The sequence below is a fragment of the Mustela erminea genome, chromosome 4 (genome assembly GCF_009829155.1).
Source record: "Mustela erminea isolate mMusErm1 chromosome 4, mMusErm1.Pri, whole genome shotgun sequence".
Lineage (NCBI taxonomy): Eukaryota > Metazoa > Chordata > Mammalia > Carnivora > Mustelidae > Mustela > Mustela erminea.
The window spans coordinates 56,484,058-56,510,960 of NC_045617.1; the positions used below are offsets into that span (position 1 = coordinate 56,484,058).

At 40.8% G+C, this 26,903-nt stretch overlaps 1 protein-coding gene across 4 annotated transcripts in view; it reads right to left on the minus strand.

Annotated features, from left to right (window-relative positions):
* Positions 1-11,229: 11,229 nt before the first annotated feature.
* Positions 11,230-26,903, minus strand: part of GRM1 (glutamate metabotropic receptor 1) — a 407,487-nt gene continuing 391,813 nt past the window's right edge. For 2 of the 4 annotated variants that reach the window (XM_032339302.1, XM_032339304.1), the window contains exon 10: positions 11,230-12,308. In XM_032339302.1, coding sequence (XP_032195193.1) covers positions 11,396-12,308 — 913 coding nt within the window. In that variant the 3' untranslated portion in view covers positions 11,230-11,395. Of the gene's footprint in view, positions 12,309-20,212; positions 20,298-26,903 lie in introns of all 4 variants that reach the window. The other 2 variants (XM_032339306.1, XM_032339305.1) reach the window with 2 other exon arrangements.

The window sequence follows — 26,903 nt, forward strand, 5'->3', positions numbered from 1 at the left end:
ATTTTTTCTTCCTCTTTTGTTTCCCACATCAGTACTTATTAATAATTTAACTATCTCTATATCCATTTGTTGGGGCCGATTCCACGTTAAAACCTGTTAAACTGCTAGGGCCTGCCTGGGCCTACTTAGCCATAGTGACCCCGTGTTGCCTAGGTCGCCATTTTGTTGCTTAATAAATGCCTCAGCAGTTACTGATACTGGTTCCAGGGAACCATTGCTAAAACAAATACCTAAAACGAGGCCATTTTGTCATTTAATAAATGCCTCAGCTGTTACTAGTATCGGTTCCGGTCACTAAAACACACATAGGAGACATCCAGTCAGCCAAAGCCACATACATAGAGGTCTGTGGTTGCGCCCTATAAAACTAACCTGTAAGACCAAGGAGAGGTCGCTCTCTTCAGAGGAGGCCCTGGCTGGTCAGTCTGACTTCTAATGCTTGGCATAGAATAAGGCTTTTCATAACTTTCACTTTGTCTCAGTCTCATTCCTTTGATAATGAACCCAACACATTCATGAACTTTTCCACATTTTTGAAGAGAGGGGTCATTTCTTCTCTATTTTTTTTTTTTATACTTTAAAGTTCTTTTAGTAAACATTCTGGAAGTAGTAATTATCTACTAAAAAAAAAAAAAAAAAGTGACCCTTTGAGAAATTCCCAGGAAACACATTACTTTAGGATGTCATGTTAATTATTATATTCATAGAATATGTAGGGGGGACATATTTTGCCACCCCCAGATATGCCTGTTTGACATATTGGTTAATTTAAGCTAGTCATTTTTAAGAAACTTCAAACAGGAGAAACTCTGAAATCCAAGTAAAAGTTATCTTTTTATAAAGATACTGTTACTCATATTAGGGAAATCTCCATTTCTAAGGTGCCTACTTTGCTATAACAGGAAGAGAAGGGATGAATCTAAATCTCTAGAAAGTCTTATCAATGGAAAAGACAACTACTTAAAGATGCATAACAACCTTACCCTTGTTTCCTGTGCTTTTCCTAGTAACCTCCCATAACTGACTCCCCAACCCCAATATCTGCTTTTATCTTTGGCTGAAGATGCTATTAAGGTGATGTCTTTGGCCTTCCAGGGAGTTACTCACTTTTCCTGGGTCTCTCTCAAGTATACAGGAGGTATACATGTTACAGAACTTTTGTTTGATTTTCTCCTGTCAATCTGTCTCATGTCAAGTTGACTCTTGAGCCAGCTAGAAAATCTTTGAATGGTAGAGAAAACATTTTCCTCCCCAACACTCTTACAAATGGAAATTTTTCTTGTAAATGTAACTATTTCTTACAAAAGGGTAACTTCTACTTGGTTTTCAGAGCTTCTCCTGTGTTTGCAGTTTCTTAAAAAATAACCTCTTTAAAATAATCAGTATGCCAAGAGGCATATCTTGGGGTGGTAAAATTTGCTACCTTACAAATACCATAATTACTATAAATATAAATATGTGTGTATATATAAATATATATATATTTTTTTTACTTCAAGTAGTTTTCTAGTGTTCTTATAAATTACTACAATTAAACTGATTTTGAGTTAGAATTTTTTTCTGTAGATTTTCATTGTGAGTTAATATGCAGTGATGATTCTGCTTGTGGATAGGACAAACATCTGTAGCTGTATGAAATCTAAAAGCTATTTGGGAAATAATTCACACCTAGCTCCTCACTGGTGATTTTGTAATGGAACTAATGTAAGTCTGCTCTTTGGTTAGCTACAGGTAGAGTAAGTACTGTCTGGTGGAGTTGTCACAAAGGAAGCTTTATTTGCAGTTATTATAGAGCATAACTTCCAAAGCCAGGACTCCTGAGCAAAGATGAGTGTGTTCTTTTTTTTTTAGGGTTAAGATGAATACTCAGAGAGGGGAGCTTTGTCATCACGTGTACAGATGGGCATAAGGTTGCACAGGCTTATTTAGGAAACGTGCTGATATATGTATTCTATGTTATGTTACTGAAGCTTGTACTCTTCTGTAGGGCAGAGACTTTCACATTATAATAGAGCAGAGGTAACTGTTGGACAGGGGGAAGGGGCTATGGGTGTGCTCTAAGAGCCAGAGCCCGCATAAACTGGTGGGAGTCTTGGGCTCATGATCTCAGGTGAAGAATTCAGGGCCTTGGGGCACCTGGGTGGCTCAGTTGGTTAAGCGACTGCCTTCGGCTCAGGTCATGATACCAGAGTCCCTGGATCGAGTCCTGCATCAGGCTCCCAGCTCCATGGGGAGTCTGCGTCTCCCTCTGACCTTCTCCTCACTCATGCTCTCTCTCACTGTCTCTCTCTCTCTCTCTCTCAAACAAGTAAATTAAAAAAATCTTAAAAAAAAAAAAAAAAGAATTCAGGGCCTTACATACTTCTGATATAGCACTGGGAATCTTACCATTAATGTATTGTCTCTGTTATGGTTAGGCTCTTTCCTGGCCTGGTCGAGACTTAGTTTTTGCATTCTTTTTGTTCCCTTAAAACCCTTAACTAATAAGGCTTTTGCATTTCTTTGTAATTCTAACACCTCCTAGAAGGTTCTACAAGAAGTCCGTAGATCCAGGAAGTAGGGCATAGATCAAAGAAAATCGCTGGCATTCTAAAACGGACTTCTCTGGTGTCCTGAAAATTAAGTCTCATCTTTCTTTTTCTGGGGACTCCTAACTCTTTCCACTTACATTTCTAGAGCAGGCAATATAAATTTTCTATTACACTGATGTTCAGACCGAGTGTGCTTGTTTGTATCAAGAGTTTACAGAACAGTTTTCAGTGTACTATTTTAAAAATAGTATCAGCATAATTTTCAACCCAGTGTGGTGTTTCAGAGGATGGGCGCCAGGCTTTGGCACCCTGGAAGTGCACCACAGCTCCACGTCCCAATGGCTTTGTGATCTTAGGCAAGTTACTTCTTTTTTTTTTTTTTTTTTTTGAACCTCAGTTTTCTCATTTATAAAAGGAGAAGAAGCCCTACTTCTTCAAAGGATATTACAAAGTTAAATGTGGCGTAAAATGTAAATGTAGGGGCGCCTGGGTGGCTCAGTGTGTTAAAGACTCTGCCTTCAGCTCAGGTCTTGATCCCAGTGTCCTTGGATGGAGCCTCGCATCAGACTCTCTGCTCAGCAGGGAGCCTGCTTCCTCCTCTCTCTCTGCCTGCCTCTCTGCCTACTTGTCAAATAAATAAAATCTTAAAAAATAAATAAATAAATAATGTCAATGTAAAATTCAGGGAATAAATAATAATTATTATCAAATGACTAATAACATAATCTTGGAAACCAGACTAAGGAAATCTATATTTGGAGCAACCAGTGGCTCAATCACTTAAGCATCTGACTCTTGATTTTGCCTCAGATTATGATCTCAGGGCTGCGAGACTGAGCCGCACTTCAGGCTGGGCATGGGCATCTACTTAAGATTCTCTCTCTCCCTCTCTGTTGTCCCTTCCCCCCAACTCATGCTCATGGACGCATACACACACTCTTCCTCAAATAAATAAGTAAAATCTTAAAAAAAAAAAAAACAAGAAATATTATCTATAGGATAAATCTTTGGTGTGGAATAATTCTCACACTATTTGTAGGACTCAAAAAGTTTTAAACAATCTAAGTGTCTAACAGTAAGTGTGATCAAAAAACTTACAAGATATCCACATGATGAAGTTTATGGGGTATTTTTGTTAATATCAGCAAGAAATGCTTTTAATGCTTTTTACATGTGAATATTAAGTAGGTCACTTGAATGATTTAACTCTAAGCCCTCACATGGCAAAATGTGGTATTTCCTAATTGTGTTGTCTTTGAAGAGAAAACATGTAATTTCATCTGCTTTCGTATAACTTGCACAGAGCCTGCACTTCTGCCTTCCTGTTTTAGCTACTGCTTTGCAATCTTTTCAGGTTACTGCCTGCAGTTACTTGTCCCTGTGGATGATCCTTGCATAGCCATCTCTCCCTATCTATTCCTGGCCTGAACTGCCAGCGTGGTGGCACTGATCTTGACCTCTAACATCCTTTGAGACTCTCTGCCTTGCTGTGCTTAGAGCTCAGTATCCCCTGCTCTGGATCTCTGTTGATGTCATCTGTACTGCTTTCCACTTATTAGCTGGCCTTCTGCTCAGCAAGACCAAAATAGGGGCTCTGACCCTCATGATCTATGCTTATCTTTCCTGCTGACCTACAGGAAGATCCCTGCTCTTCTTTTGGCTTCTTCTAAATTTTACATGTGGGGTTTTGGGTGATGGTAACTGGAAAATTTGTTAGATCTCTAGAGATCCATTCTTGCCACTGAGCTACACAACCACTCCATCACTAAGTACACTAGATTTTGAGGGGCTTACTCACCACCTGTCTGCTCAAGCCCTTCTGGTGATCCTTGCCCAGATTCAACAGAGAGCCTGATGAGGACCCCAATCCCAGGACCCTGGGATGATGACATGAGCTGAAGGCATCCGCTTAACCCACTGAGCTACCCAGATGCCCCTCTTGTTTTTTTTTTAACAGAAAAATGACACAATTTTAGAAGTTGTTTTAAGAAAATAATCCAGAGGCTAACATCAAATTCATTTAAAGGACCATTGTACTTTAATTTTCTTTTGTGACTTTACCTTGCTACAAGGAGACAGGAGTTTCTTTGGCTGATGCTAGTTAGTGCCCTGCCCCCTCTTGGCACTCACTTTCCCCACACAGGCCAACTCTCAGGTTTCCAACTGCCAGGAGCTGTAACTCTTTGCCTGAAGGCTTTCTTTGGAGATTGGACCCTGCATTGAAGACACATTGGAAGTAGTTGGAATTAGCATGCACCTGCCTCCCCAGTAGTCCTCCACCATGATAGGAAGTAAGTAAATGCTCCCCCACATCCTTGTCCCATGGGGATGGTGGACCGTATGAGGCATGCGCTCCATTGTCTCCCAGAGTCGCCAGCAGGATTGAGCCCCATGGTGGTAACCTGCCTGGTAACATACCCTTTATTGGCTGCATATCAGTCACTGCCTTGCCTCCCCACATTTCTATTGGTGCTTCCAAGAATCACCTCCCCAGTACACTACTTTCACTCAAATCCTCTTCTCAGGGTCTCTTCTGGGGAAATCCATCTTAATAAGATACTCATATTCATATTCATTTCCTGCAGTTCATAAGAAAAAGGCTCATGGATTATAGCTAGCTCTGAGCTAAGCCTGAGCTCAAAATGTGGCAAGGCTGCTAACAAAATTAGCATAATCTCAGGCAGCAATACTAGAATAATGGTTAAAGTGAATCAAGGTATCTGTGCAGTTTAAGTATTATTTCCAGTTCTGGATGCAAAATTTCTTAAAGGATTCTTAAAATTGGAATATCCATTGCCTTAGGAGTTTAGGATCCTAATAACAAAAAGAACAGTTAAAGGAAGTGAGCTATTTGGCTTAGAGAATAAACTACTAAGAAATGGCATAATCAGTCTTCAAGTGGCTGAAGGGAAGTCATGTACACAGTACATTGCATTTATTCAATCTCTTTCCAGAGAGCAGATCTCTGATTGGGCAAAAGTAAAACAAAAACTTCTTCTAATGATCAGAGCTTTCTCTTATCAAATTCAAAATCCCAGTCTCTGGAAATATTTCAGCAGATGGCAAAAAATCACCTGGATCTACCCCATTCCTTAAAATAAACCTAGGTCCCAAATGTAAGCCTCTGTGAGTCTCATCAAAAGCTCATTTCAATAACCAGGATTCTGTTTTGGGGCATTCCTTCAGACTACCAGCCTGTTATGAGCCTCCCTGCTCCTACCCCCTTATTTTCCTGGTCCTCCAATACCTTCATTCTGAATTTATGTCTTAGCTCTGTTCCGTGGCTACCTTCATGGATTAACAGTGTCATTTTGGACATTGCTCTCCCAGGCAATATAGATGCTCTCCCAGTTCAAATAAAAATGATCGCCAAAAAAAAATAGGCACGTAACTATAGTGAAATAACTTAGGAGCTATCTGCTCTCTTTTTGTACAGCTGGAGGTAATAGACATTCTACCCCAGTCCCTCCACCTGTTCCACCCCAGTCAGAAGTGACTTCCTCACCTACCCCTTTCTAACACAGGAAGAGGACAGGACACAGAGAAATAGAATCCTGAATGGGGTGATAGCTTACTTTATTTTATTTATTTATTTATTTATTTATTTATTTAATTTGAGAAAGAGAGAGCATGTGAGTGAGGGGAAGGGTAGAGGGGGAAAGAGACAAGCTCAAGTAGACTCTGCGCTTAGCATGGAGCCAACTCAGGGCTCCAGCTCATGACCCTGAGATCATGGCCTGAGCCAAAACCCAGAATCAGACACTTAACCAACGGAGCCACCCAGGCACTCCAGATGATAGCTTATTTTATTTTTTTATTTTAATTTTTATTTTTTTTATTAATTAATTAATTAATTTTTTTATTTGACAGACAGAGATCACAAGTAGGCAGAGAGAGAGAGGAGGAAGCAGGCTCCCCGCTGAGCAGAGAGCCCGATGCGGGACTCGATCCCAGGACCCTGAGACCATGACCCGAGCTGAAGGCAGCAGCTTAATCCATTGAGCCACCCAGGCGCCCGATGTTAGCTTATTTTGAATGACTTCTTAATTTCCTTCCAACTCTATAATTTTTTATAATTATTTTCCTTTTCAGTTTCTCCATATTCATTCTTAAGTTCCTTCTCCCCCTCCCTCTTCTCCTCTTCTTCCTCCTCCTCCTCCTCCTCTTTTTCTCCATCTCTTTCTCCTCCTCCTCCTTTTCCCCCTCCTCCTCACCCTTCTGCCCCTCCTCCACCTCCTCCCCCACTCTTCCTCCCCCTCCTCCTTCCCATTCCCTCTCCTCCTCCTCCTCCTCCTCTTCTTTTTCTTCTTCCCCTTCTTTTCTTATTAACTTATAAGTTTTGCTTCTCAAGCTACCAACAGAGAATGAAGCCAGTTTCTGGTTTAATGGTGTCATTTCAAGTGCCCTCACTTTAATGGAGGTCCCACTTTAGCAATCTATGTGTTACTGGCAGTTCTCCTGAAGAGGACACTGTTTCCCACACCTATTGCTTTGCCAGACCTCTGACTGGGCTCAGTGGACACTGAGTATTGCCATGTTCTTCTGCAAGAAAGGCAGACCTGCTGCCCAGTGGGACAAATCTTTCTGATGCCAAAAGCTTGTTTTTCATGATGAAAACATGTGTTGTTCCAGTTGGCAGAGTTAGGATCAGTAGGTGGAAATATAGAGCTCTGGACCCCATAAGGCTCTCGGAATAAATCTTCAAAGTATTAAGCTAGGAAAATTACATGGTGTTACAACACTTACTTCCTTTTTTCGACATTTACTGAGTATCTGCTTTGCCCTGAAGCCTCACAAATTAGGAAAAAAAAAAGTATTGCAAACAAAAAGGACCCTAAATCTATTAAGGGAAAGAGACATGCAAACTATAATGTGGTTAGGATGTGAATAAAATGTTATGGGAATACAAAAGGGTGATACTCTCCTGAGCTCTGCAAAGGAATACGAATTCACAGGCCCTGTGCCAGCTTAGGATGGAGCTCAGATTCCATGTGGCCACTTGCTAGCTGAGAGACTCTGGGCAAATTATTTCAGTACTCCAAAATATCCATGGAGAGGTATTACCTGAAAGATTAAATGAGAACGTAAAGAACCTAGCATAATGTCTGGCACAGTGTAAGCGGATGAAATGTTGCTTCAGGAAGGTTTATGTAGAAATTGTTGGGGCAGCTACTCTCACCTCATTTGTGGTATCTGGATTCTAGACCCCACCGCTTCAAATGTCTTCCTTATGGTGAAGCTTCTATACTCTCCAAGTGGCGGTCCTTATGACCTACTGGGCAATCTGAGGGTATTTTTGGACTATGCATCTGAAACATTTCCATTTTTCTTTTTCTTCGTTTCTCTTCTTTCTCATTCCCTCTCCTATGACTTTTCTCTCTCAGACATCAAGCACCCTTTTCATGAGAAATCTCATGATTTCTCATTCTATTTTCTGGACACAGTGAAGAAACCCTGGTGTCTCAGCCCCAGATTCTGGAGATTTCTCCAACATCAACCTTCCTATATACACCTTGCTCCCACAATATAAATACATCACAATCTCATGGATTTGGCCCTTGTACTAGCATTGCTCTCCTCTTGACAGACACTGTGAGGTGCTTTACTTTGTAGGTATCTTATGGCAAGAGACAAATAATGGGCTTCTTTGTTTTGAAGACCAGTGAAGTCTCCGTTGAAATTAAAGGGATTAGAAGGAGAATGTCAACAAAGTAAGAAACCAGGTTCCTCTAGAGTATGAGTCTTGTGGTGCACAAATAAAAGAGAGATGGCAGCCTTCAGTGCCTCTGTCTGCAAAGCTCTGCTGGAGACCCAGGAGTTTGTTAAGGCTCAGACATCCTATGAAAAAGATGAAAGACAATGTCTGCCATAGCATTAAATATTCAAATTCTGGATTTAATTTTAAATTTAGAGTTTCAGGTACCACTTTTCTTACAATCAAAATGTACTCTGTCACCTACCTGGCCTACAGATTTTATATGATGTTCTCCCACTTTGATCTAGAAGACAAGTTGTGAGCAAAATCAAGCCACCGTAATTGTTTTTTTATAACAATCTATTTCTCCTACTGTAACTCTGACAAAGCATAAAGAATACACACATTTAATAAATAGAAAACATTTATTATACAGCATTATCAAGATTATCAGACAAAAGGCAGTAATGAGCCAAAGGAAAACACTTTTACAAGAAGCTAAACAACTTGTATAAGCACATACATTAAGGTGAAGAGTATCTGCCCTTTTGGTACAGGGTACGTATGTGTACATTTCCAATTTTGAACAATTATGCTATAAGAGCTAATACTGTATTATGTTCAAGAAAACTTTTAATCATGATGATATTAGGCATTCAGAGAAATAATGTAATAGGTGTTGAATGTGTTCACCAAATGTCTCAGACTAAAACCTCAGAACAAACTGACATCTTATATTATTTGAATAGTAGAGCAGCTTTCCTGGTCTATTCTTACTTAAAAAAAAAAAAATCTGAATGCACAAGTCCTGTGATATCAAGGACATATATTAGTGGCATTAAGATTAAAAAAAAAAACATGTTTCACAAAGAATAGATAGTAAGCTTTTAGTTGCTAGTTTGCCAGTAAGCAGACCATCTCTTAAGCACTGGAAGCATCTACATTCCTCACTCTGCTTCATTACTGTGAAAACATGGAACTAAAATTTGTTTCAGTCACGAGGTCCTTTCTACCAAAGGGGTTACAAATAATTTTTTAAGGGAAAGGCAGTCCATTCTTGATATGGAACCAACTAAACTTGGCAGTGGAATATGGGAAGACATAAGAAACATGAGCCTCAAACATTGGAGCTGATGTTAAATTCTGAACAAATGATGCAGTGGGTATTTAAAGATTCTAAGATGGTTTTTGGCTGAGAAATCAGCTTCCACATGAAGGAAGCATATTAAAATATGACTGCACATAAGGCATAAACAGATATTTAAAGGGGTGAGCTTCATTCCACAAATAATAGAAGAAATCAAAACAGCAAGAAAAATTGCTTTTATTGGGTGTAATGAGGAGGTAAAAATGAAACAACTGGATTACACATACATGGATATTACATACAGCAAATGACAAAAACATAAAGAAAAGCGATGACAGTGAAAATGGAGGAATAAAAGTACATGGAAATAACAATTGAAAGAAAGTAAGAAGTGATAGATAGATGACTTGAAAAAATATGACCAGACATAGAGGTTAATATATGTTTCAATCACTGAAAGCTCACGTTACTGTGGAAAATCATTTTTAAAAAAAATCTAAAGTGACCTGAAATAATCTTAATACTGTCATTTCAATCTCATGTTTTAATAATGATGTGTGAAAATTTATAAAATGTACCTCTTTATTGTTACCCACAGTTTTTTGTGAATTTTTAACGTGACAAATTTTCAAGCCACTTCATTAATAACGTGTTCCACATCATTAAATATCTGAAAAATAAAATCCCTCTTAGATGAGGAAGAACCATCTGAGCAGCATATGAAAACCACGAGACCACAGCACTCAAACCTTCAAAGAACTTCTGTAAATATTGGTGACAATATATAAAACATTTTTAGAACATAAAAATATCTATACTCGATTGGAAAGACAACCTTCTGGTTGCAATTCCACTGACATTACATTGCACAAATTTTATTATCACATGTACACAAGGACATAGGAACACATTTGCGTACTAGTTATAGGGACTTGGATGACAAGAGGAAAGAATTATTTGTCATTGAACCTGTAATAGTTGCTATGAGTACATCATTAAGTTCCAAGATCATTTGTTTCCTTAGTACATAGGAGAAACAATGGCACCAAGTACACATACCGCATCTTAGAAGTTCAACTGGTAATAATATTTGCTACAGTAAATGTAAGGTAACAATTTTGCCACATGTTTTGTTCTCTTTTATTGAAGGGCAGAGAAGAGCCCCCTTGGCACAAACACAAGATCATCCACAAAACATCTTCTGCCACTCTCCAAACAATCTTGTTCTAGCCTTTTTTCCAAAATCACCAATAAGCGAGTATCAGCTATGGAACGTTACCTGCGCCGATTGTGTTCACCACCTCACGCTTATGTCCTGTCTCATTCCATCTTGCCTTAGCATTCCTGATGAAGCAGTTTTTGGTGATGCTTTTGCTCTGATTCCTGTTTTCCTAAGTAGAGAGACATCACAGAGCAGCAGGGTGTCCATACATTTTTTTTCCAAGTGTGACAAGGCTGGCTCTGCCTTAGGTGTAATGGGTGAAGAGAGGCCCCTGTCTGGGCCAATTCCCTAGGCTCCCGAACACTGGTAAGGAGAAGGGATAGAGAAAAATGAGCTGCTGTTCCACGGGTGGTTCCATCCCTGGCCCTCCTTCACCCACCTGCTGGGTCTGGCTGCCCCACGCTCGCCATGACTGCCATGAATACCATGATGTCAATTAAGGATTCACCTGGCTGGTCCACAGGTGCTGTCTCCTCAAGCCAAGCGTGTGTGGGTGAGTGTATTTATGCACAGTTGTCCAAAAGAAGAGATTATCTCTGTTTGTTTGTTTATGTACGCATGTATTTATTTATTTATGCGGTGAAAGTTGTACACTATATGGGATTGTGCTTTGTCAGAATTCCCTTTCTTCCCAGAGAAGGCTTTTGAATAATTCAAGAATCGGGATCCTCGCTGGGATTTTTTTTTTTTTTTTCTTGCAGAGCAGTTTCCTCTGGCCTTCCCTAAGGCAGCAGCAGCATTGTCTCCCTTTCCCGCACACTTCAGGCTCCTCTCCCATCTCCTCCTCCCAGCTACCCGCACATCTCCAGAGGTGCTGGTGCTCCCTGGTTTCTCGTGCTTTCCAAGTGGACACCTCCTTCCTACAGGGTGGAAGAGCTTTGCTTATAGTCCCTCAGGATGACCGAGGCGTAGGTCACGTTGGGAGGGGTGCAGAGCACCGACTCGGACACGGGGGAGCTGGGCACCGAGCTGCCCGAGGCCACGGAGTCACGGAAAGGCGACGGAGGCGTCAGAGCAGGCGAATCCTCAGGGGCGGGTTTGCTGGCCGCCTGCAGATCTTCGTCTTCCTCTTCCAGTTCGTCTTCCTCCGTGTTCCCTTCCCGCTCATACAAGTACTCTTGGAGGAGCTTGAACCTCTCGCTGTCGTCCTCGTCGTCGTCGTCTGCTGGCGGGGAGGCGGGCTCCTCCCCGAAGGTGCTCAGCTGCAGCGGGAGCATTTGCAGGTGCTGCGGGGCCGCCGGGGGCGGGTACAGCGAGCGCACCCCATTCCCCGGGCCCCCAGGAACTGCGAGCACCGCATTGAAATCCGGGATCCCGGTGCTGAAATTGTTGACCACTCCCTGTAGCTGGTCCATCAGGGATTTCTGCGGTTGCGGTGGCTGCTGGAGGGGAGGGGGCAAGCCCTTGGGGATGGCCGGGTCTGCCAGGAACAGGGGGGTCTCCTCTGTGGTCAGGTGGGGCGGCAGAGGTGGGGTGCTCGCCGCAGTTGGCACCCGTCGGTGCACCACCATAGAAGGACTGTTGGGAGGACTGAAGCCAACTGGCTGGGCATCCTCCTCCTCTACGTTGTAAAGGGTCTTGGTGCTGGTATCTGAAAAGGTGAGGCTCTTGCCGGAGCCCTGGTAACTTTTAGTGAGGGGCTTGATGACGGCTGTTTGGTTGCAGGCCGTCTCATTGGTCTTCACGTGCACAGAGAGGCGGTGCCACATGTGCTGTCCCTTGGGCACCTGTCTTCCACCTGGTTCAGACCATGACACAGACTTGCCATTAGAACTATGAATAAAATAGAGATGGATTTATTTGCAGATATATCATGCACACAGGAGAAAATACATATAAATTATATGCAATCCCAGCTCAATGCAATTTGATACCCCCCACGCCCCCCTTCCCCGCCCGACTGTATGCCTGGCCTCCATACCCTTAACCTCCCTTTATTACAGGTCAAAGACCAAAAATGGCAGTGACCACAGCTTGCCTCTGTAGCTGCAGTCAGTGATTCCATCAACCCCAAGATGAGGCAGAACACTTTGACCCTAAGAAAGTCGGAGGGGGGAGAAACACCAGCCTGCTGCAGAAGCGGCTATATTCATTTCTGCCTGAGATTTCACAAAGTTATTACACACTCACATACTCACACATACACTTAAGGTAACCACAATGTTGCCACTCAGTGCAAGCCCTTGAAAGATTCCAAAATCGATGGAGGAAACAAATAAGAAATAAAACTACAGATACGCATGGACAACAGAACATAACGACCATAGCCCTTGCCTTCCTTTCTTCTGAAGCCCCTGGAACAAATTAAAACCCACAGATTAAGCTATTCTCATTGTCCTGTGAGGTTATAAAATACATCCCCTCAGTCGCCCTTTCTAGGCGGGTATCTCCTGGTACCAGAGTAGCAAGGGCAGGCACGTGGCACCTGTACAGAAGAGAAAAAAGCAGATGACAGAAAACCCAGGCCCATGTTCCACTTCAGTGTGTCATAACTTTTGCTTTTCTTTTTATTTCAACGCATTATTCCCGACACATACAATGAATCACAATTCACATAAAGGCCCTGATTCACAGCTGCTAGTTTGGGATTTCCCCGCTGGGGACTTTTCACTAGGTGTGTTTGAAAAGTGACAGAACCAGGAAGCCCAGCAAAACACGGATGCTCAGACCCTGGTTTAGCCCTTCAACATAGCTGGTGACGCAAACAAGACAACATGGAGATTCAGAGAAAGCAGAAGTTACAGAGGCAAAGGTCTCTGCCTGCCCTTTTCCTTGATGAGCTTTGGAGAAGAAAAAGGTTAGGGTACCAGCAGCCCTCCTGCTTTTTGACCTTTCATTCTTTACGGGACCATCAAAAAACCAGTCAATTAGGAGAAGGAAGAGGAGAAGGATGAAGGAGAAGAAAAAGAAGCGGGAGAAGGAAGAGGAGGAGAAGGTGGAAGAAAAGAGAAGTACTGTGCCTAGCACTCAGATTCTATTCTGTATGTTGTAATAACTCTCGAATTACTTTTGGACTTCTGGCTTTTTTTTTTTTTTTTTCCCTGTACAACTTTTAGCAGATGGCGGTACCTTACCATAGCATACTATTAATAACATCAGTGTTAATACTTACATCAGGATATTTTTTCTTGTGTGTGTGTGTTGTTCTTTTTTTTTTTTTTTTTTGAGTTTGCTTTTTCACTGTATCCATGAAAACAACAGAGAAAGTAGCACAATGTCAACACATTTTTGACAGTAAAAGGAATAGGAATAACGAACATTTTTTTTCTTAGGTGGATGTGTGAAATCGACTATTCTGTATCATGGTCTTTTGTTTCGAAAAATGTAGGAAGTGATCAATAGTTAATATAATGGTTTATTTAGTCATTTTGAAAATACAAGAACGAATACTTCAAAAATTTTGCATGTTGCATCTATGATGATAATATTTTGACATTTTATATATTATAATCTTGAAAAGTGAAGTGAGCCAAATAAATACAGAGTCTTGCAGAAATTCTGATACCTATTATGGAACACTCTGGATTTAAAAGTCTTAGAATAGTTAAATATTAGTTAAAATTTTAACTAATATTTAACTATTAAATATTAGTTAAAAATTAATTAAAATAATTATTCAATTAATTAATTGAAATTAATTAAAATTTCATTATTTATGAAAAGGTAGTTCCTCTATCTTATAATTTATATGCCATATGTATATATATATATATTTATTTATTTATTTATTTATTTATTTGAGAGAGAGAGAGAGAGCATGCAGGTGGGAAGAGGGGCAGAGGGTGAGGGAGAGACAATCTTGAGTAGACTCCCTGCTGAGTGTGGAACCCAACAGTGGGGTTGGGGGGGGGGGCTCGACCTTGCAACCCTGAGATCACTACCTGAGCTGAAACCAAGACTTAGATGCTCAACTGACTGAGCCACCCAGGCACCGCATTTAGGCTATATGTTTAATTATCTAAGAAAAATCTCATCTCCAAAATACTATGTGAAACTTAATATTTCTCTGAAATATATGCTTAATATATTCCCTGAGAATGTAGAAGTACTTGTAAATGCAAAATTACTGGCTTTTCAGCTTCTACACTATTGTTAGAATACCTTTCTTCTGAGTTGAGTCAACTATAGAACAGACGGTTTGTGTTCCCAGTATGAACACACAGTCAACCAGTCAGCAACCAAGACCACAATCCACAGTTCTGAGTTTGAAACTCTAGGTGAGCTCACCTCCCACCTCCCTCTTTCTCAACTTCCTCCAATCCCTACTTCACTCAGGCTGTCTCTCTCTCTCTTAACACATTCATTATGACTCTTCCAGAAAGTATAAAACTGATTTGCCTCTTGTCTTATCTCTTAAATATGCTTTAGTGTACCATTCAACCTCAATGATTTGCATCACTTTTTTAAAAAGAGATTTTATTTATTTATTTAAGAGAGAGAGAGGAAGAGTATGACTGGGGAGAGGGGATGGGGGAGGGAGAGAGACAAGAAGACTCCTTCCTGAGTGTGGACTCCACCCTGAGCATGCAGCGCAATGAGGGCCTCAATCCCAGGACCCTGAGATCATGACCTAAGCAGAAATCAAGAGTCAAATCCTTAATGGATTGAGCCACCCAGGAGCCCCTGATTTGCATCACTTTGAGTTGCAATGGATACATCTTTTCCTTCTTCCAATGCCTGCCTCTCAAAGCTTATTTTTTTTTTAATTCATTAAACTAAAATGATGCTTTGAGTCTTTATTTAGTTGTGTGTGTGTGTGTGTGTGTGTGTGTGTGTGTGTGTGTGTGTGCATATGTGTGTGTATGTGTGGGTGTTTAAGAAATAAGTCCCTTGAGAGCTAGTCTATGCCTTACTTAACCACCAGACTTACATACCCCAACAAGCAATTATTCCAGTCTCCAAACATCCCAGCAAAAAGGCATTCTTGTATTCTCGGGACTTACTTCATTCACTCACTCACATGGGCTGTTTTCCTCACTTCCCAGGGCCCTATGTGGACCTCTATTTAAATCATGTGCTTCCCTATTTTAATGGCATTATTAATCATCTTGCATATAGATAAAATCACATCTTAGTTCTGTTTTAATCCAATACCATTTTTATTCATGAAATGGGAGGTTTTTACCCTGGCTGTCAAAATTAGCAGCTTTCCTTCCCCTCAGAGTCTTGCTCTAGATTTGCTGTAAAGAACTGTTTAATTAGGAAACAGTTCTAATGTCCCAGGGCATTTATTAGATTAAGAAAATTAGATTAACCTTTTTTTTTTCCCAAGGACAAAACAAATTGCTTCCCACAAACCAGAGATAGTGAAGGAAATGTATCATCTCATAGAAACTTCAGCCCAGAGTATAAAGTTTAGTTCTCCTGAATCAGGTTTTTCTGACATTGGGTTCATATACAGCTCGAATGGTCCATGAATCTACACATGCGATGAGCTATGCTTTTAGACTGGATCGGTACTATGTCTTCATAGATTGTACATTGTTATATTGAAATGCATGTAAATGCTATCACAATAAAGTGTGTTGCTAGATACAAGTGTAGCTAAATTCTGAGAAGCTTTTTTGTGTTTTGTGGTCAAGTGGCTACTAAAAACACAGTACGATTACTATCACTGATTTGGGTGGAGGTTTAATAAGCATTTTGGTGTGAAAAGGGATTACCCTATTTGAAAAGGCTGGGAGTCCGCTGCTATGATATTAAGAAGAGAAAAAATGTATAAAATAGGGGGCAGCCAAAAGGAGTAAATGCATTATCAAAATGCAATATTATTATGAAATAAATCTTCGGTTTAATCCCAGATAACTTTAATACCTTCTGTTTCAGTCACCAACTGCTTCCTTCTATTATTCAATTTTACTTCATTTCCTAAATAGAAGTATTAGGAAAAGCGTGATCTATAAACACCACATAATTGTCATAAAACACCCCATCCTTCCTGCTCTCACTTCAGAAGGCAGACACCAGGCTTAAAACCACCTCATATTCAAAGATCAAATTCAGTAACATTTGGCATGAATACCTCAGGTGGCAAAAGATATTCATCGATACAGAAGTTATTGAAGGAAAAGTCTGTTAGGCTGGAGAGGCACCAGGATGTAGATGGTGATCTGTACTGGGAGTGTACAGAGCCAAGCAGGCCTGGGGCTGCCATGCCAGCTATGACAGACTTGGGATCTTGCTTTGGTTTTTCTCTCATTAGATAAGTCTAACAATCCCCCCAAACAGAAAACCCAATATTTACAGCACTTTAGAGAATGGTTGGAAGTGGGCGGTGTAAACAGATTAGTATATCTTCAGCATTCGGAGTGATCTTGTCTGTTTTATTTGTTTCAGTAAGTACTAGTTACATCTGCAGGGTACACCGCTCTCTGCTCCAGAGAGGTCTAAAATGGGAATAACAGTGGGTGGGTGTTTGAGATCAGGAGGGAAGCATCCTGCACAAGCTGCCTGAGGGGGAAGCTTCCACAGCACCTGTCTCCCTTATGTCCAATTCCAGTCTTTGCCACGAGGCTTCATCGCTTCATGACAAACATAAGGATGGCATCCAGAGAGCCCACAGACAAGGCAAGACCTTCGCAGAAGGAGGGGAGACTCACTCCTTGGAACCTAAAGAGGTTAGCATTTGTTTTCTCTGAAAATGACAGTGGAAACAGGAAGTGCCATTGAGTCACAGCATGGAGAGAATGGCTTACCAAGTCCAGAGAAGAAACCAAAGCTACAGGCTTACGGGCAGTTTTCCTGTGGCCGAGTGGCCACGGTGGGCACACAAGGCCTTTCCAAAAAGACTGCACCCCCAACTGAGACACTCGGAAAGGGATGCCAGATATGTGTTGTCCAAATGCCTTGCCTCTTCCTGCTTCAAGGAGCTGGTACCAGAAGGAAGTCTGAGTAGTGATTCTTGTAGAATCGCAGGCAGAGGAACTATTTGAAGCCATATGAGTCAGACTCTTGTTGTTTTCCCAGGCAACACCAAGTTAATCTTCAGTACAAAGGACTTCCACTGATGCCAGTTACACTTTTGAAGGCTTTCCAGAAAAATCTGCATATTCAGTATATAATCCCTGGGAGCCTATGTGAACATAATTAAAATTTCTCACCTTTTTGATTCACCACTAGTAAGGTAGAAAATCTCTGAATGTGTTATTGGACACAATTGCGTTTTGACTACATGGGAACTTGGTGGCTTCTGCGGATATCAGTCTTAAATAGCATTGTGAATTTTATCCCTCTCCTCTGATTCTAACATCATAAGTTAGTCAGAGAACCACTTGGCTTACCGAAATTTACAATATCTCAAAGTCTAAATATAAGTCCTCTTTTTAAAATCTTTAGATGAATCACATTCTATATGTTAAAGTTATGATACAGGATACACGACAGCACAAAGGAAATCAGTTTGCCTTTATTAAGCTTTGTGCTCTCTTCAGTGAATCAATTAAGATAAAGACATCCACAAACAAAATGAGCTCACCAAAGAACGGGAGGCTCCATAAACTTTGTCCAAGCATAGGGTCTACTGTCTTGAGAAAACTGACAAATCTGTTTCAAACTATTGAATAGAATTCTGATGGTTACTAAATTTTTCCTAAGTACATTTTAAATGGCCATTAGTTCAACCTAATCATGATTACTGGCTGAGGAAAGAAATTCTCATGCCAAAGTTTACTGAAGACATCATGTTGGTACAGGAGTATTGTTCTAGCAGAGGTATACAAGTTGTAATTATATTCCTCCAGGAAGTCTAGATGAGTCTAGATTCCATTCCCTTTTAAGGAACTTCAAGTGAAGCGTTATTGTATCTTCCATGCTCCATGCTACCAGACCTGTAATTTTAATAGCAAGTCATTTGATGTTCCTCAACTCAACTCTACTCTACTCCTGGAGTCCTCGCAGTTTGCTCTGGAAACATAGGACAGTGCATTGCTCTGCTGGGATTATTCCTCAGAGACAAGATAGATCTAGGCAGACCATAACGGTCCAGTAGGCAACTTTATCTCCATCACTAGTCCCTTTGCCTTGATTGTTCACAAAAGCTGTGGGAACTGAAGGTGACAGAGAGAACATATCATTTTTGTTGTTGTTTGTTGAGGAACAGCCAAGGCTATAAATAGCCAGTCTCTTCTCAATCTTTTCCTGATCCTTTATAGTCTCCTGAAAGAAGGCTTGAATAGATCCTTTTCCGAGAATTCTTAAAAACCAACCTATGAGCTTTGCCGATCAGGGTTTTGTTTTGTTTTGTTTTGTTTTGTTTTGTTTTTTGTCATCACCTACCCACATTCAGTCTTTGCTTTTGCTTTTAGGCACTCACCTTTAAATAATGAAATTAGGTGACTCTCCTCTCTTTCTGGCCCTGCTGTCACAGCAAGACAAACACATCTACTATTCCCATCAATCCCTTTTGACAGGCAGCCAGCAGCTGTCATGATCAGGATCTCCTTGTTGTGCCCTTGGTCAGACTCAACCCATGCTGTAAGAAATCCCCAATGCGTTTTGACTTGGGAAAATTACAGACGGTGCATCCAAGCAGACTAGAGTGACTTTGATCTAGATGAGCAGGGTCCTCCTGACCACCACCTGAAGCATACTGGCATGGCTACCATATTCTCCCCTTAAAGAATCAGTATGATTTGAGTGAGACCACACTCTTCCTATTTGGGCTTTTTAAGGGAATATCAAAACACAGATTTTCCAATGCACTCCACTGAGTGAAGAGACACCATGGCCTCATACGCTGGCCTCCACAGCCAGGTTCAGTAGCAAACATTTGAACAAATTGGGCTCTTCTCATCTGAAGAGCTATTCAAGCCACAGACACCTTATCAGTGGACTCCCTCCTGCTGCAGGAATGTGTACCTTTGACTCTCCCAGGAGTTTGAAGGGCTGTAAAGGAACAGCTGAAAATGACCACAGACTCCATGCACAATGAATTGAACATGGTCTATGTTCTTTTGTTAACTTAAAGAGACACTGTCAAGATCTAAAGGTCAAAAATTGGACCAAACATGCACCATTTTTATCAGATGTTGAAAATCTGATAAAAACACTCAGAATTCTGGAGAAATAACTACATTTCCTTTTCTTAAAACTCTTTTCATGGGACTCACAAAACTTTTGTTTTGTGTACCCCAGGATGCGGGAGGCACCCAGCAGAGGCTCCTGTCAGGGCCCACCCCCTCAAACTGATATTATGGAACTCTCCATAAGTTCAAGGTGTGGCTTTTACTTTAATGCAGACAGCATCATTTCAAACAATTGTGCAACAGCAAAAAAGCAAACAAAAATACAAAAAAAAAAAAAAAGAAAGAAAGAAAGAAAAAAGAAAAAGAAAAGCAAAGAGCTCTGTTTGCCAAGAAAAAAGCTGACAAATTCATGAAGGGGGAAAATTCACTTCCAAGCTAGCTTGCGAGTGGGAGTCACAAACAAAAGTGAATCTCCAGAATCGGAAAAAGTATTGTGTCTTGCATTGAAACTTAAAAAAGCAAAAAGACTAACAACTTGACAGTGCCCTTTTAAGAACGATGGACAATCAAATTAAGGCAGTCGTGCACAGCACGTAAATGGTTCCTCATTCTTGATGGCATGCATCACATCTGTTTCCATGTTAGAAAGTGGAAAAACCCAGGAGAGAGAAAGCAAGGGGCAAACCACTACATTGTCCATGCAGCTTCTCTTACACATTCACTGCAGTGTGGGGGTTTTCAAAGCTGCACATGTGCCGACGGACATTGGCTGGTGGGCGAGAACTCTGGCTGCCTCTTCCTGAAGATTGAAAAGAAAAAGACACCCAGTGAGTGAGTGGTTATACATGTGTACAGATATAGTGATCCCACCACTCAGGTGGTGCCTGGGCTTGGGCCAGGGCCTTGCCTGGCTCCTGAGCCTTTCTCCATGTCATCTCCAACCCCATGTGTCTCCCTTGCATTGGCTGTTTCTTGCTGCTAGGCTCATTTCTGAAAGCCACATCAGTGGAGTGCATTCTTTCTTTTACCTTATGGGACCGTCTCTTTCCAAGTGGCAGATGCTTTTTCTGCTGTGTGTCTGTCTGTCCAAAATCAGTTCTTTCCCTCCACTCTTGACATTCCCCTGTCCTCCTCATGGCAGTGGGCTCCATCTCCACTCACACCGATGCAGGCTGAATCTCCCTGACCATCACCCCTCTTGAAGGGTGTTTGTGGATTTATGTCATACATTGTGAATTTTAATTGCATTGTTAATTTTCCTTCATTTTATGTTATCACAAAAGCATTGTTGTCACTTCCTATAAAGTTACATTTATCTCTTGGCCCTCGCAGACAGAGTGTATCTGATGGTAGAGAGAGGGGGAGTGGCGAGAGACTGGAGGAATCTGCCACTTGGGGAGAATGCCATCTGATTCCCTGGCTAAAGGTCTCCTTATACAGCACATAGGATGATCTGATAAGGGGAGAAGAGCATTGAATGGTCATGGCAAGGCTAACGGGCAAACACGGGCAGCTGGCTTTTTACCATCATTTGTTGGAGTGAGGATAAGTGGGTTTCCCATGAATTAAGCAGCACTTCAGAAGGTAGTGGGAAAAAGCCATCTTGTTGCCACTCCACATAAGACAACTGCCAATCACAGAAAAGAATTTCAGGAACAAGCGGCTAAAGGTGAACCATCAGTGGGTGGACTCTGGGTGGATGGATGAGGTTGGTTGAATCGGGGGAATCTCAATCTGAAGGAACTCTCAGAGATGAAGTCCCCTCTAGGGATCCCTAAAAGCCCACAAATATTCCCTAAGTATCAGCATTGAGCACCTACCCCCAGATTCTGGTGACAACTATCCAGTGTTAATCAGAAGAGGACCACAACAGTCACAGTCAAGTCAAAGTCTTTGGCTATGTTTCCTATCTTTTTTTCCCACTAAAGTGGACACAAGAGGGGAAACAGAAGAGGGAGGAACCAGCGATATTGCAGGAGAAGACCACGGCCCCTCCCATTCCACATCTTCCAGACTGAGGCCTGGAACGTGCGAGAAAGGAGAGATGTGAATTTGAGGTTTGAAACAAGAATACACTAGAATTCCTGAATTCAAGGAATCTCATCTGAAAGTAGAAGGTGGGAAAAAAGTCTTCCATAGCACAGTTGAAAGTAAAAGAGAAAAATAAAATTAATCTCTATGCGTATGCCTGCCAAGTTTGGGTCATTCAATAAATCATTTCAAAGTCCCAGAATAATTTGAAATCCTCACCCAGAGATAAAAACTTGAAACACCTTGTTGTAACTTCATCACTACTGTAATGATCCATTTATTTTAAAAAACAGACAAAAAAGATAATGTTTGCTATTAACCTTGCTGAAGTAATTTGTCCCTGACATTCAGTAGGGCCACCTGAAATCACAAAAATGATGACAACAATGAAAATACCAGCAAGTAGATGACAAGGGATAAAAGTATGATGCTTCACTATATAAATGAAGTTATCAGTAAGAAAGAATACTTAACCTACAAAATAATAGGACAACTTTATTTCTCAGGAAGAAAGGCAGAAAATACACTCAAGGCATTTGTCTTTCCCTTGCTAAACTGCCGGCGTCCCTTGAATCCCCCAGTTAATTCTACCTGTAGATAATGTCTGCATGTGGCCTGGTCCCAGGGTGCTGGAAAGCCAGGACCCCACCCAGGCTGGCTCAGGGCCCTCTGGCCAGTACAGATGCACCACTTGTTCCTCATCAGAAGGCCCCTGCACTTGGGATTTAGTGGTCTACAGTCATCATTTTGAAAACTGTAATCCTTGTATCACTTAATTTGTGTTTTGTCAGTGATGTTTGTTGGGGAAATGGAGCATGCACTCAGGGCTTGGAGGCTCAGGCTTACCCAGGGTCCTGCCTCCCTGACTTCCCTGGTGCCCCCGGGACCCTCGGAGGCTTCACTACCTTGACCTGCCCAGGGATCACCGTCACTTTCCACCAGTGGCAGGGGCTCTGGGCATGAGAGCAGGAAGATCAAATCAGGGTCAAGTGCACGTGCTGTGGAGCACCTCAGGCAGTGATGGGTCTTCCCCTCCCTGGACTAGCAGGGCCACAGTGCGTTTGACAGGCAACACCACAGGAGTGAGCCTTTCATCCATCCTCTGTGCAGGCACCTTCTAGTCCACCTGCTGTTGTCGTAATTCCCTTGAAGATCACCGGTCTGCCAGGGGCTAGGGTAGGGGGGAGGGGTGCGGGGAGATGTTTGGTTCCATTTCCCTGTAGTGTTAGGCCAGGGACTGGATGGGTGGGAATCTGGTGGCCTGAAGTTTGCACCAGCATGGAGTCGCTGAGTGAGGGCTGCAACACTTGGTAGAGTACACACTTGTCCCCCAAATCTCCTCCCCCACACCCTGCATGGGAGTGAGACAATAAATGGCAAACAAAAAACCACAAAGACAGGTTGAGAGAGAGACGACAGGAGAAAAGGCTTTATATAATAGTCTCTGTAACATTTCCGTCTGTATGTTCAACCAAGGGCCTCATGTTTTCTTTTTGTACCGGGCCATGCAAATGATGTAGCTGGTCTTGTCTGCTGGGTGTATGATGATGCTAAAAACCACAGGGAAACACCTTGACAGCTCAGAGACTTGACATGCTGACGTTCGCATAGGTGCACAGAGTGTGGCATGCCTGGACGATAGCCCTTCCGTCTCCCAGGGACGGGGGAGGGAAATCTGCGGCCTCTGGCACAGACTTGGAATTAACTGAGGCAGTTTGTGGACAGTTCTGTGTGGTTCCTTTAGAAGTGGCAGTCATATTGACAGCCAAACTCCACACAGTAACTTCCAGCAATCTCAAAGCCACCTTAATTCACTATTGATTGAAATAGTTGAAAAAATTACAACATTTCCTTCATAGAGCCATTTTCTTCGGTCTCTGACTCTCTTTGTGTTGAAGTGAAATGTATATGCCCTATGCCTACAGATCTTACTTTTATGAAAGGGGTGGTGGATTAAAGGTTAGAGGCCAGAGCCTTGAAAAATCTAATGCCAGAGTGTCCATTTTATCACTGCACAGAAACTGAGAGGAACTTGACTTCAGGGTATTTTTAGCAACTGTAAAACCACATACTCAACCAACCAGATTCGGCAAGCCGGAGTAAAAGCTTGGAGGGAAAATGCAGCATATGGAGACTTGTCAAATAGAAGTCCCAAATCTGTGCTTGAATCTTTTGGCAGAAACCATGGATTTAAAGAAACCCCAGAAATTTAGTAAGAAAGATTCCTCTTCAATTTCTTCTGAAAGTGCAGTTTTTTTTCTTTTCTTTTGCTCTTTTTTCCTTTCTCTTCTTTCCTTCTATTTTTTCTTGCATCCTCCTTTTCTTTTCTTTTTTCCTCTCTTCCTTCCTTCTCTTCTGCTCTCCTCTGCTCTTCCTAGAGAGTCACTGCTTATTACAAGTTTCTCCCAGCTGTTCTCATTGTCCGATTGTTCAATTGTCTAATTGTTCAACTGTCCTTTGTAGAAGAGACCTTCTCTCTTTGGGTGTACTTAGTCCCATATAACTTTGTTTTAATGTGTTATTTTCTTTCTTTTTTTTTTTTAAGATTTTATTTATTTGACAGAGAGAAACACAGGGAGAGAGGGAACACAAGCAGGGGGAGTGGGAGAGGGAGAAGCAGACTTCCCACTGAGCGGGGCGTCTGACGTGGAGCTCGATCCCAGGACCCTGGGATCATGACCTGAGCCAAAGGCAGAGGCTTAATGACTGAGCCACCCAGGCGCCCCATAATGTGTTATTTTCCTTACAGTAGTTCATTCATATGTCAGTTTCTGTTCAAGGAATTATTCTTCACATGAACTTGAGAAGTTGTTACAAACAGGTTTCACTCACGGTAGTGCAGAAGTAGGATGGCTGGATAAAGGCCCAGGAAACCAGGCACTCTCCAACTGTGTATCTGCCCCTCTCAGATCCAGTTTTCTCATCCATAACGGGTTGTTGAAAGAATAAATGTGAAAATGATTCTAAGTAGCAAAATGTTATCGCAGCTTAAGGTATCACTATGAAAACCCTTTCTCTGAAGGACGGAGGAACAAAAGCACAGACAAAAGACCCGGATATTTTAAATCTCGGTGAGATTTAAAGTAGACTAATCCAGAGTATCTCAAAGCTTACTTCATTGTACTTCAGAATGTATTTAAGAATTTCAATAATTTCTACTAAAAAATACACTCTCCTCAGATTGTGGAGGATGGTGTTTGTGGGGTGGGGTGGGGAACACTAGTGACACTGAATGGATGTGGCAGGAGCGGGTGAAAGCTAGGGACAGAGCAGGTTAACCATCTGTCTGCAGTTGCGTTTCTGTGAGGGGTTTGGTGGTGAGTCTACTTTTAGCAGAGAGAAGCAGTCTATACAATTCCAGATGGTCAGTTTACCATGGAAATAATAATGTGGCAGCTGTCCAAAGTAATCATAAAGATTGGCAGCAACCATTCAAGACCATTTTAGCAGAGTGTAGTCTACCTTTTATTTGTAGTGGTTATAGATAAATATAGGATAATTTATGCCTCTGATTGTTTTCCAAAGCCAAATGCATTTTTTTCTTATCTGAATTTAAATATTTATTTCTAAATATTTGTTCGTCAGAGAGGAGAGTGGAGCTCTGATTGTATATGAAAGCCCTCTGTAAATGGTAATTTCTTCTACTCTTCATTTTAGTACATGGATATCTAATACTGTACATTAATGTTCTTTATATAAACACACAATGCAGTTTCTCCAGAGAGGTGTAAATACTGTTCTTTAAAGAGAATTTTAATTATAAAGATTTCTAAGCTAATAAGAGCTTATAGAAAATGACCTAATAAAATTCAATTTAATTATTATAGATTTGCCAAATATGGACATTTTTTCCTTATATAAGGTTTTCTTTCTTTTGAAAACATTAAGAACATATTTGAAGCCCTCTGTATATTATTCTTAATACTAATCTAGCCTTTCCCAGGGAAAACTTGGTATATGAATCATCGCTTGGCAGAATTTAATAGTTTTACAACATATATTCATATGTGTTAATAAATAATATATGGTAGTGTTTACCATGTTATTAGATTTTATTGACATGGCATCACACTATTTCCATTCAGTAATTTGCCCATTTTTTTCCATTTTGTATTACATTAATAGGTACAGTTCTAATTCTGTGTGTGTGTGTGTGTGTGTGTGTGTGTTATGTTATTCACCAGACAATAACATCATTAGTTTTTGATGTAGTGTTCCAAGAACAGTTCTAATTCAGTTGCTTAAATTAAACTGAATACATACCACACTACCAAAAATATGCTCAATTCTACTGATGTCCACTTAGGTTGTTTCCTACATTTTGCTATTTTAAGCAATGCACAGTAAACATTCTAGATTATGTCTCCTATACACATATATGGGAGAGTTTTCCTAATTTATGGACTTAGAAGTAGAGTTGGTGGATTGTTGTGAGGGTACGTTCATCTTTCTTATATATGGCCAAATTGCTCTACCAAGTGCTTGCCCAATTTAGACTAGTATGTGAGAATTCATATTATTGTTTCTGTTTGTTTTTCAGACATCTTTTTTTTAAAAAAAAAAAGGCTTTTATTATGAAAATTTTCAAAAATATAAAAACATGGAGAAAATACTAAAATGAACACCATATCCCTATTCAGCTTCAATAATAATATATATGTGAATCTTGTTCCGTCTATACTGACATTTATTTAAAGAAAAGTTAAATCATTATGTTTTCATCCATAAGTAATTCAGTATCTAGGCCTATAATATAAGTGCACATTTTTATAATAAAAAGAAAAATAATAATATTATTACATCTAAAATACATTCATAGTAATTCTTTAATATTTGATATTAAATGTTTACTATTAAAGTCACTATTTGGATTTCCCTGATTATCTCATATATTTCTATTTTACTTTTGATTTTCAAATCAGCATCCAAACAAGATCTGCGTAGTGCATTTTGTTGGTGACTCTCTTAAGCCTTTTTTAATCTATAGATGTTCCCTTCTCCTTTTTTGATGACTATTTATTTGTTGAAAAAATACTGATTGTTTCCCAGATTATAGATTTTACTAGTTGAGTAAAATGTTCCTCTAGTTTACTGGTTGAGTAAAATATGTTCCTCTGCCACCTCTATTGCCTATGAAATGATAGTTAGCTCTGAGGGCTTGATCAGATTCATGATTGTGCAAGGAGTATAACATATAGGAGATAGTGTTTGCTCCCTATCATACCAGACCAAAAGGCACATAAATTGGGTTGTCTATTAATCACATTAAGATTGATCAGTAGGTTCAGGTGTGATCAGCCTAATGCATATGTTACAAAACTTCCCATCAGCCTTTCATCTAATGGTTTTAGCAGTCACTGATGATCATTATGGA